The sequence below is a fragment of the Rhinatrema bivittatum genome, chromosome 1 (genome assembly GCF_901001135.1).
Source record: "Rhinatrema bivittatum chromosome 1, aRhiBiv1.1, whole genome shotgun sequence".
NCBI lineage: Eukaryota > Metazoa > Chordata > Amphibia > Gymnophiona > Rhinatrematidae > Rhinatrema > Rhinatrema bivittatum.
Window position 1 is genome coordinate 155,031,136 of NC_042615.1, and position 12,150 is coordinate 155,043,285.

The following is a 12,150-nucleotide window of genomic DNA, read 5'->3' on the forward strand; positions in this document are numbered from 1 at the left end:
ATACAGTCCAGAGGTATTCAAGATAATAATATCCACTGGCAGAGAACTGAGGAAGATACAACAGTAACAGAAACAAGCAAGAAAAAAAAATAACTAGGAGCTAACCCTCTGCAGTGCTTCCCTTTACACTGACTCGTTGCCAAAGCAATGATAGATGCTGGCAATGGCCCCACACTGTCCTCAGCAATAACATCATCCAGCCTGCTCACTCCAACAACATTCCACATCAGAAAATTTGCCAGAAAAATCAACAGCATCTCCCCCGCAGTGAGAACGCTGCAAGCCCGATCTGCCTCAGCCCACCAACCCGAGATGCAGCAGACACTCGCTGCTGCCCCCTCCATGGAGAGAGCGCCGCGAGGACTCGAGCCGCACCACCTCCTCCCACATCGGAGGAGCGAGAAGACCGGACCACAATTCCAACAGTTTTGTAAGGAACTGAGGAAACTTTTGGGGAAGGGGGAGACTTTTCCAAAAGGATGGGTTCCACCTTAACCAGAGTGGAACCAAGCTGTTGGCACTACTTTTTAAAAAGGAGATAGAACAGCTTTTAAACTAGATAAAGGGGGAAAGCCGATAGTCACTCAGCAGTGCATGGTTCGGAGGAATGTATCCTTAAAGGATATTAATGAAACGGGAGAGTTAGGGCATCCCAACTGTGTGGAGCAAGAATAAAAGCACTGCCACACGCTCTCTATGATATCATTTATTTGCATGACGTCATGTTTCAAAGCTTACAGTTCTATACATATATACAAAGTCACATACCTGTCCATGGATATTCAGGTTTCCTCACCCCTCATACATCATCCTGTCTGTGCGAGAAGTCTGGTCAATTGATTAGGCGAAGAAAGGGAATCTGCAGTACTTCATACGTCTATGAAGGTGCTCCAAAAGACTCCTGTCTCACCGTTCCACCCCTCTGCTTTTATACACGTCAGGAAAGTTGCTGATCACTATGGTTTCCCCTGTGTCGTTGCCAATGAGTTGCCACCCCACAGTTGCTACTCCTGTGTCATTGCCAACAGTTGCTACCCCTGTGTTGTTGCCAACAGTTGCTACCACAAAGCCTGACTTATCTCTCCCTTGGGCGTAGGCTGGTTGATCAGGCCAGCGTGTCCCCGGCGCGAGCAGCCAAAGTCTTTGTTGCACAATCTGTTATAGGCACAATCTGTTATAGGCAGCAACATTTTCCTTACACTCCACCCCTTGATCAGCAAGTTTACGACACGTGTGCATAAGAGGCAGTATGAACATTGATTGGGGTTCTCTGAGATAGGCGATGTACACGATAGGTGAGGTAACAGTTACAGGTCAGACAGAGTATGCACACAATCATCACAATTAAAATAGGGTGTAGGAGCCAATTTAACGTTCTCTGGGCTGTGGAGGAATGACCTGTAAAGATGTCCCACCAGAAGTGGTGGGTTCAGCAATTTTTTGAGTCAAAGAATGAAGTTGATCGGCCACAAATAAAGTTCTAAGTGATACAATGTCCATAGACTTATTCAATCGAGTCAATATTTGTTGTAATTGATGAGAGGTGTTAATGGCTCTCTGCAAAGGCCATAAGTCTAGAAGGAGGATCTGTAAAAATGCAATTGATATGTTAACAGTCGTGGAAATATTTAATGTATCTTTAGCGGGCAGGTAATAAGTGACATTACTAAATGAAAAGACCGATATGTTATAAATACAGCCGCTAAAAGAAAAATTATAAACACAAATTACTTGGGGCGCGACCACAGTGAACCCTTGCGCATCTGCTGGTAATATCCATAAGGCGCATTCACTCGTAGAGTGTTGTAAAGTACAATCTTCCTTGGTACGAGATACTGAGAAGTGACAAGCAAGATGTCCTGATAAAAGCGGAATGCAGTTGTCCAAAGAAAAAGTTCTGTTATCGGGAAAGATCCATTTACCGGAAAAAGTCAGCTGGACTAAGACAGGTCCTGACGGGGACCACACATGGAACGGAAGTGCCATGAATTTACATGTGGTGGTGTTGCTTCCATGACACCATTCAATTAACCCAGTGCAATATAAATGGCTACATGTGGTTTGCTCCGGATGTGGTCTCCATCCAAGAGGATAAGGGATCAAAGTTTTGACATAATGCTCAAATAGCGTTTTCCAGATAGGAGTATGTCCGATATATAATTGGGTTTGGACATTTTGGATTTGTTGAGTAAGGTAAATTATTTGCAATCGGATCTGAGTCCAATTAAACAAGGCAGAGACATTCTCCATCACGTGGATCTGCTGATTAAACACGTTCCAATGGTGGTCAGACTGTACTTGCAAATAATTTAGCGTTTGGTGAAAGAGATTTACGTTGTCCGGTATCCAATCCGCCATCAGGTTAGTAGCGGTACTTACGTCAGTCCCAGCTCAGGCAACCTTATCTGATAACACTTCAACATCTATACTGTTAAGAACACCAACACCCAGACCAGCACTTCCCAACAGTGTATCATACCATTCCCGCCGTTGCCTGGTGGGCCGGGGTATGGGGGGAAAAGATATATTAAAATACATTTTATGTTCTGTTTTATAAAAGACGGTCATAACACAGGTTTCCGGCAAATGAATTATGGATTGTTCCCGGAATTGGGGCAGGGATTCCTGACTCATTATCCAAAAATAGGTAAACTTGGTAGTTGTTTTGGGTGCTGGGATTTCCATACAGCCGAGTATCCAAGCTGGTTTAGAAACAGTAAGAACAGGTAATGAAGTGGATACATTGGCACATTGGTATCGTGATGCATGAGCAGTACTCATAAAACAAGTATAATCAAAATTCTTACAAACATATTCTGTAGTGTTTTTAATTTCTAGCATCGCATTCGCATTGGGCTTATATACCCAAACATATTGGTTGATTGGTGTATGGGGAATGACGTATGGGATGATGTTTTCTATCATAAAATTCCATATGTTACAATTTTTGCATGTTGCATTACGGAATAACTTCCACGTTGTCCGATTTGATGCTTGGATCCTTGATAGTAGTTTGTGGAATCCACCTTGCGCTAAGGAGGGTGTGTTTCCAACGGTCAGGGCCCATATGACCAGGAGGGCTAGTAGCTTCAAGATCGTTGCAAAGAGGATATTGAAGAGGATATTGCCATCCTATTAAGAGAAGAAAAGAAAAACTTTTATTCCCGTAACTTGCAGCGCACGCTCGGTACCTGCTGCCAGACATCTGCGCCTTCCGCCAGTACTGTAAGGATAGTATCCTTACCTACCGCCAGGATTTCACCTTTTTGTGGTTTCCGATTAGGGCAAAATATCCAAAGTTTCACCCCAGGATGTAATGATTCCAGTGGTATAGTAGTGCTTCCAAGAGCATTTACCCTTGGTGTTTTATTTGGGACCCCCCATGTCATTGTATCTGTGTGACATGGTAGAGTGATCAATTGGGCCTTCCTTAATATGAGCTGTGATATATATTTCACTTTTTGGTAAATTATGATACACTACAAAAATAGAACCTCTATAGTCTGCGTCAATTATGCCTCCTAAGATTGTAAGACCCTGTTTTGCCCAACTTGACTTAATTCTTACCCAACCAAAATGACCTTTGGGGATGCTACATCCAAAATGCATATCATACAAAAGTGATTGTTGGGGAGGGATTACTAATGTGGTGGGATTGTCCATGTCATATCCTGTTGCATGCGAGCTATTCTGCTTTGGTAATTCTACACTACCTTCCGCTGTCGCCCAACAGATAATATTACGTTGTTCCAAAGATGTAATACTTATTGCTTCAGATTTTTGATACATTTTTTGAAAAGGTGTCCGTCCGCTTTCTTTCAATGCTCTGCTATTCAATAACTGCAATGCTATTGGTAAATACTGCTTCCATCCCTTGAGAGTATGCAATTTAGTCAAGGATCGCAACATATTTTTTAGTAATCCATTCATACGCTCTATTAACCCCGCAGCTTGGGGGTAGTAGGGTATATGAAAGATCCACTCAATATAGTTGTCTTTGGCATACTGCTGTACAGTGTGTCCCGTAAAGTGTGTCCCTCTATCGTTTTGTATTTGAGAGGGTATTCCATAATAGCGGCCCATTTCCCGTAACAATTTCAAGGTTGCTTTTTGGTTAGCCTCAGGGGCTGATATTCCCATTAATACTCCACTATAGGTATCTACTGCAGTGCATATATACATATCTCCCTGAGACTTACGTAAGGGGCCTATGAAGTCAATCTGCCAGATGGCAGCGGGTGTTAATCCCCGATGTATTTTCCCCCTTTCGATTGCATGCGGGGACCATGGATGGGATAATTGACAATATTCACACTATTTAGCAATATTTTGAAAGTCCGATAGGGACCCTGGTATCCCTCGGGCTTGCGCCCACCTGTGACTTGCTTCCGCCCCTAAATGACCGCTTTTGCAATGAGCCCATCTCCAGAGCCCACTTTCTTCCGTGTGATCAAGGGCTGTTGTTCTAATTTTGGCATGCTGATCTGCAATAGAATTGTACAAGTTAGACAAAGAAGTGTCTTTCACATGCGCATCTACATGGAAAACAGTAACCTTTTTCTTTTGGCATTCAGTCCAAATTTTTTGCCAAATATCAGCACCCCATACTGGGCGGTGATGTATCTTCCATTCATCTCGGTGCCATTTCGGCATCCATTGTGTTAATCCTTTCATTACGGCCCAACTATCTGTATAAATATGGCATTCCGGACTTCTCTTCTGGAGGGCCATCCATATGGCATACAATTCTGCAAATTGACTAGATTTTCCCTTTCCTTCCTCCTGCAAATCTTTAATAGTGTCCGTAATTTCCCTGTGTCCCCCAGGTATTCTGTATTGTTTCTGACATACCGGACCCCGAGTGTGAAGCAATCTAATCTCGGGTCCAATTGTCCGTCCTATTATTACTGTTCTGGATAAATAAGTAGGTCGATTTGCTTCAAAACCTACTCGTGTTTTAGGGGGAATACCAAAGTTCATTACCCCACAGCTAGTATTCAGGGTTAAGCCTTGTAAAATATCCATGCCGATAATATACTCTTTTATGGGAACAATGGCTACCTTGGCATGGGGAATTCTATAACCTCCTACCGTTAAAGAAATGATGGTTCGCTTCCCCACTACCATTTTTCCCCCTAGTCCCGCTAATTCCACTGAACTGTCCTCACTGCTGCCCTTATTTCTGGATCAGTGGAGATCATGGTAAACCGATTAACATCCCGTTGATCTATGGTAATATCAGCAGCCCCTGATTCATATAGCTGCACTAGCCATTTGTCCAAGGGCTCACCTGAGCGTTGTCCCATTCTGTCTAAAATCTCACTAATTTCGTGTTGTGAAAAATCTTCTAACACCTGTGTGGCCTCATTTGCCATTGCTGTCCCATCATTAGACTGCTTCAATTTTCTCCATATGATGGGACACGCCTGCTCTACTGATACCTCAGCTGATACAGCCTCCATTTCTTGTTCACTATCAGTTGAATCCCAAATATCCCCATCCCAGGTATCAGGGTCCCATTCAGTTTTCATAATACATGCTCTAACTTTGGCATGATTCACCTTCCCTCGCCGTTTCCTATATCTATGTTGTGCTAGTCGGACGCCCGCTCGTTCCGCAACCGATTGATATTGCTCCGACTTATTCCTATAAGCCTCTAGATGGCACCGTAGCATTATGTTGGCCTGTATGGCCTCATCTAGTTCTTTATCTAAAGCTGCTAGGCGTTCTTGCAGAACATTTTTCTGTTCACGACATCTCCGATATCCTGCTAAGACTGCCCAGCCCCTTCTTCTTACAGTAACTAATTCTTTTCCTTTCACTACCAGAATTTTTTGCAATTCATTCATTATATCTACAGTTCACTGCCTACGTCCCATGCTTCTGCTAAGCCAGTGTTAATAGCCCATTCCTGAGCTAGAATATTATATAGGGTTTTCTCCCACCCGAGAAAGTGTAAATCTATATTACTCTGAGATTTGGATGTCTCCTTAGTATCTTTAACTTTTTTCTTAAACAGATATCCTGCCGACTATGCCAATTGTTTGGAGCAAGAATAAAAGCACTGCCACACGCTCTCTATGATATCATTTATTTGCATGACGTCATGTTTCAAAGCTTACAGTTCTATACATATATACAAAGTCACATACCTGTCCATGGATATTCAGGTTTCCTCACCCCTCATACATCATCCTGTCTGTGCGAGAAGTCTGGTCAATTGATTAGGCGAAGAAGGGGAATCTGCAGCACTTCATACATCTACGAAGGCGCTCCAAAAGACTCCCGTCTCACCGTTCCACCCCTCTGCTTTTATACACGTGAGGAAAGTTGCTGATCACTATGGTTTCCCCTGTGTCATTGCCAATGAGTTGCTACCCCACAGTTGCTACTCCTGTGTCATTGCCAACAGTTGCTACCCCTGTGTTGTTGCCAACAGTTGCTACCACAAAGCCTGACTTATCTCTCCCTTGGGCGTAGGCTGGTTGATCAGGCCAGTATGTCCCCGGCGCGAGCAGCCAAAGTCTTTGTTGCACAATCTGTTATAGGCCCAATCTGTTATAGGCAGCAACATTTTCCTTACACCAACAGAGAGGTTCCAATAAAAGCAAATGTAGTCCATGCGCCTATATGTAAAAAATCACCTGAGCTAAAGATTTCCAAATTATCCCTAACAACTGAAAAGCAGGTTGTTAATACAAACAAAAAACACACTTTGACTAAGCCAATGCTAGAAGTCTAAGAAGTAAGATGGGAGAGTTAGAGTGTATAGTAGTAAATGATGAGATTGACATAATTGGCATCACAGAGACCTGGTGGAAGGAGGATAACCAATGGTACAGTGCTATATCAGGGTACAAATTATATCGCAATGAAAGGCAACTTGGTGGGGGTGTGGCACTTTATGTCCAGGAGGGTATAGAGTCCAACAGGATAAAGATCATACAAGAGACTGAATGCTCAGTAGAATCTATATGAGTAGAAATCCCATGTGTATTGGGTAAGAATATAGTGATAGGAGTATACTATCTGGACAAAATGGTCAGACAGATGATGAAATGCTAAGAGAAATCAGGGAAGCTAACCAATTTGGCAGTGCAATAAAAATGGGAGATTTCAATTACCACAATATTGACTGGGTAAATGTAACATCAGGACTTGCCAGAGACATAAAGTACATAAAGTACAAAAAGTAAATATACAGCTCTGACACTAAATTTTCAAAAGGGAAATCTTGATAAAATGAGGAAAATAGGAAAAAACGGAAAGGTGCAGCTACAAAGGTTAAAAGTGTTCAACAGGCTTGGACATTGTTTAAAAATACAATCCTAGATGTGCAGTCCAGGTGTATTCCACACATTAAGAAATGTGTAAAGAAGGCAAAACGATTATCAGCATGGTTAAAAGGCGAGGTGAAAGAGGCTATTTTAGCGAAAAAAACATCCTTCAAAATATGGAAGAAGGATCCATCTGAAGAAAATAAGATAAAGCTTAAGCATTGCCAAGTTAAGTGTAAAACATTGATAAGACAGGTGAAAGGAGAATTTGAAATGAAGTTGGCCGTAAAGGCAAAAACTCATAATAACAACGTTTTAAAATATATCCGAAGCAAAAAACCTGTGAGGGAGTCGGTTGGACTGTTAGATTACCGAGGGGTTAAAGGGGCTCTTAGGGAAGATAAGGCCATTGCAGAAAGACTAAATGAATTCTTTGCTTCTGTGTTTACTAATGAGGATGTTGGGGAGATACCAGTTCCAGAGATGCTTTTCAAGGGTGATGAGTCAGACGAACTGAGCCAAATCACTGTGAACCTGGAAGATGTAGTTGGCCAGATTGATAAAATAAAGAGTAGAAAATCACCTGGACCGGATGGTATGCATCCTAGGGTACTGAAGGAACTAAAAAATGAAATTTCTGATCTATTAGTTAAAATTTGTAACCTATCATTAAAATCATCCATTGTACCTGAAGACTGAAGGGTGGGCAATGTAACCCCAATATTTAAAAAGGGCTCCAGTGGTGATCTGGGAAACCATAGACCAGTGAGCTTGACTTCAGTGCCAGGAAAAATAGTGGAAACTATTCTAAAGATCAAAATCGTAGAGCATATAGAAAGACATTGTTTAATGGAACACAGTCAACATGGATTTACCCAAGGGAAGTTTTGCCTAACAAATCTTCATTTTTTTGAAGGGGTTAATAAACATGTGGATAAAAGTGAACCGGTAGATGTAGTGTATTTGGATTTTTAGATGGCGTTTGACAAAGTCCCTCATGAGAGGCTTCTAAGAAAACTAAAAAGTCATGGGATAGGAGGCGATGTCCTTTCATGAATTACAAACTGGTTAAAAGACAGGAAACAGAGAGCAGGATTAAATGGTCAATTTTCTCAGTGGAAAAAGGTAAACAGTGGAGTGCCTCAGGGATCTGTACTTGGACCGGTGCCTTTCAATATATTTATAAGTGATCTGGAAAGGAATACGACGAGTGAGGTTATCAAATTGGCGGATGATACAAAATTATTCAGAGTAGTTAAATCACAAGCAGATTGTGATATGTTACAGGAGGAACTTGCGAGACTGGAAGATTAGGCATCCAAATGGCAGATGAAATTTAATGTGGACAAGTGCAAGGTGAGACATATAGGGAAAAATAACCCTTGCTGTAATTACGCGATGTTAGGTTCCATATTAGGAGCTACCACCCAGGAAAAATTTCTAGACATCATAGTGGATAATACTTTAACATCGACGGCTCAGTGTGCTGTGGCAGTCAAAAAAGGAAACAGAATGTTAGGAATTATTAGGAAGGGAATAGTAAATAAAACAGAAAATGTCTAATGCCTCTGTTCACTCCATAGTGAGACCGCACCTTGAATACTGTGTACAATTCTGGTCACCGCATCTCAAAAAAGATATAGTTGCAAAGGAGAAGGTACAGAGAAGGGCAACCAAAATAATAAAGGGTATGGAACAACTCCCCTATGAGGAAAGGCTGAAGAGGTTAGGGCTGTTCAGCTTGGAGAAGAGACGGCTGAGGGGGGGATATGATAGAGGTCTTTAAAATCATGAGAGGCCTTGAACGAACAGATGTGAATCAGTTATTTACGCTTTTGTATAATAGAAGGACTAGGGGCACTCCATGAAGTTAGCAAGTAGCACAATTAAGACTAATCGGAGAAAATTATTTTTCACTCAACGTACAATTAAGCTCTGGAATTTGTTGCCAGAGGATGTGGTTAGTGCAGTTAGTGTAGCTGGGTTCAAAAAAGGATTGGATAAGTGTTTGGAGGAGAATTCCATTAACTGCTATTAATCAAGCTGAGTTAGGGAATGGCCTCTGCTATTACTGTCATCAGTAGCATGAGATCTTCTTGGTGTTTGGGTAATTGCCGGGTTCTTGTGGCCTGGTTTGGCCTCTGTTGGAAAGAGGATGCTGGGCTTGATGGACCCTTGGTTTGATCCAGCATGGCAATTTCTTATGTTCTTATGTTCTAAGAGTAAGAGTCAGAGTCAAATGTATTATGGTGTATTGAGGAATTGATAGGCACAGATCTGTGACAGTAAAACACTTAGCAAGCTGTGTCAAAGGTCCCAGAGTCCTTTTGCTGCATCTGGCAATCTCCAGTGTAGCCATGTTCTTCACTTTCCTTTTGGTGCCCTTTAAGGTGGCATGACTAAGGACACTATTTAAAATGCAAATGCAAAAGAAAATACCAGAGTTAGTAAATGCAAAGATGGGCATTTTTTTTGTCTGTAATAGCTGGTGATACCAGAAAAGCTATCAATGCACATTATATGCCCTCCTCTAAAATATATCAATATTTGTGTGCTCAAGCCAGCATAAACACAGTTGCCCAAATACAGTATAAAGAGGCATGGTAACAAGCTGCTCCCAATTGGGCACATAGCCACTTAATATTGAACCAGAACAAAATCAGTACCCTTAACCAAAATGGTTGCTCACATTGCGCACTGAAACGTAGCTACAACCATTCAACCATAATGCTGGCTGTCCTGTGCTAAGATGGTCACCATCCCATCTAGCAGCAATAGCGCTGCAAAGAGGAAAATGGGAGACGGGAAGTGATGTCACTATAAACTAGAAGATTGTTGATTAATGTAGTTCTCTGGGGACAAAAGCTGTGGAAATAGGTGTAGCCAGTTAGGGTATGGTTTAGGCAGAAAGAAATATTCTTTGAAAAAGCTGTAGAGGGCAGTCACTGGGGCAGAAGGCTCTGAGGATAGACAACTGCCCCACTGGATGTGGCCAAGGTAGGCTGAGGGCTACCACCTAATTGGGAGATTCTCATATAAATAGGTTGGATGAGTCTGCTGCTAAGTTGAGCAGCCTACAGTAGGACAGGAGTAAGTTGCTATGTAGGGCTTAAGTCAACTTGTACATAAGACATTTGTTGTGAATATCTGGAAGACCTGCTGTGGCAGGGAATGGAACTGTACTGTTGCCTCTGGAAGAATAAGCTCTGTGAGAAAATAAATGCATGGTGTTACTTCAAGTATCTGGGGATAGTCTCTCCAAATGGGTTTGTTTTACCCACACCATAACACTGTGTGGTTCTCACCGTGATTGAACAGTGGTCCAAGGACAGGGTGTCAGCATTGTCCTTTCACAGTTCTCATATGAACAACACATCTGAAGATATCTGGGAAAAAGAAGAAAGAAATGCAGCTATATAAAGAAATATATAAATGAATTGCTATAGCTCTATAGGATATACCTTAAAAAAAACCTCTTGTTCTTTGTTGCCAGCAAGTTATAATAATAGTTATCATTTTTATAGCACTACTACGTGTATGCAGTGCTAAGTATTCAGGTATGATAAGTCTCTTCCCCAAAGTGGGTGCCTGAGGCAATGGGAGATGAAGTGACTTGCCCAAGGTCACAGGGAATGTCACTGGGAGGAGTAGGATTTGAATCCTGGTTTCTCTGGTGCCCAGTCCATTTCTCTAAATACTAGGCCACTCCTTCCCCCAAGCCTGGCTTTATCAATAGGCACCCTAGGCCTGTGCCTAGGGCAGCAACGATTTTGGGGGCGGGGCAGCAGGCTGACTGAAGATTTACTGCCTTCCAGCTGATTTTCACTCAGCCTGAGAATAGCCCTCTGCTTCCTGATCCAGCCCCTCCCTTCCCAGGCTGCATGCAGGGAACAAAATGGGAGGAGTGTGAGTCTGAAACACAGAGAGCAAAGGAGGATCAATTTGGTAAGATTAGGAATAGAGATCATTGAGGGTGAGGAAAGAGGCTGAGGGATGAGAGTGGATCAGATGGGGGGAAGGGGGAAGTGTTATGTGTGTGTGTGAGAGAGAATAGATTAATGCTGGTTTATGTGTGCCAAACTGAGAGGATAGAGAGGAGTTGTAAGGGGGAGCAGGACCAGAACCAGAGCACAGCAGGGATACTTCCCTCCTCTCCTTCCCCCTTCCTCATCCACTGCAATTCAAGTTCTCTCTCCTGGATCATCCATTCAAGTTCTCTCTCCTGGATCATCCATTCTTCTCCCTTCTCTCCAGATGCTGGGACCCACCCCCCAACATTATCTTTCCCTTTCCCCCTTTCTCAATCCTAGAACCTCCCTCCCTCTTCCTCCCATCCCAGATTCCTGATTTTCCCCCTTTCCTCATTCTTCCGCATCTCACATCCTCCCCATCGACAATCCTATCTACCTGTCCTCCCTCATCCTGAGTGCCTTCTACCTCTCCTCCTTTCACCTTCTCTTCACCCCATTCTTAGTCCTCCTCCTTTCCTCTCCCCTTCCCTGGTTCACTTACCATCCCCTTCTCTTTTGCCCATCCCTGAGATCTCCTTCCTGTACTAATACGTAAGATCCCTTTTCCTCATCCAATAAAACAATAAATTATACAGACACAAGGTTGGAAAATTATTTAATTTTTAATATATGAAAGATGAAATGTTTGTCAGGGGGGGGAGGACAGCAGTAACAGTGCCTAGGGGTGCAAACTCCTAAATCCGTCTCTGCCTTTCCCTAACTTTTGAACATTCCCTCAATAAAATAAAATATAATTTTATGATTATCATTACAGGTCGCTAAATAGAATGATAGCCTAGCAGTCTAGTATTTCTGCTAGAAACCTGTAGTCTAAGAGTTGCTGTCTTGGTGGGGTTAAATCA

At 42.5% G+C, this 12,150-nt stretch overlaps 1 protein-coding gene across 1 annotated transcript; it reads right to left on the minus strand.

Moving 5' to 3' along the window:
* Positions 1–677: 677 nt before the first annotated feature.
* LOC115080167 lies at positions 678–6,580 on the minus strand. The gene is made up of 3 exons (XM_029584268.1): positions 6,153–6,580; positions 4,376–4,484; positions 678–3,132 (listed from the first exon to the last, which is right to left on the minus strand). Exon 3 carries the CDS (start codon positions 2,356–2,358, stop codon positions 1,369–1,371), a length of 990 nt encoding a protein of 329 aa, XP_029440128.1. The 5' UTR covers positions 2,359–3,132; positions 4,376–4,484; positions 6,153–6,580; the 3' UTR covers positions 678–1,368.
* Between the last annotated feature and the right edge of the window lie 5,570 nt (positions 6,581–12,150).

Bases quoted from the DNA above. Each gene is read 5' to 3' on its own strand.
- LOC115080167 (XM_029584268.1), bottom strand. From the start codon at position 2,358: ATGGCGGATTGGATACCGGACAACGTAAATCTCTTTCACCAAACGCTA.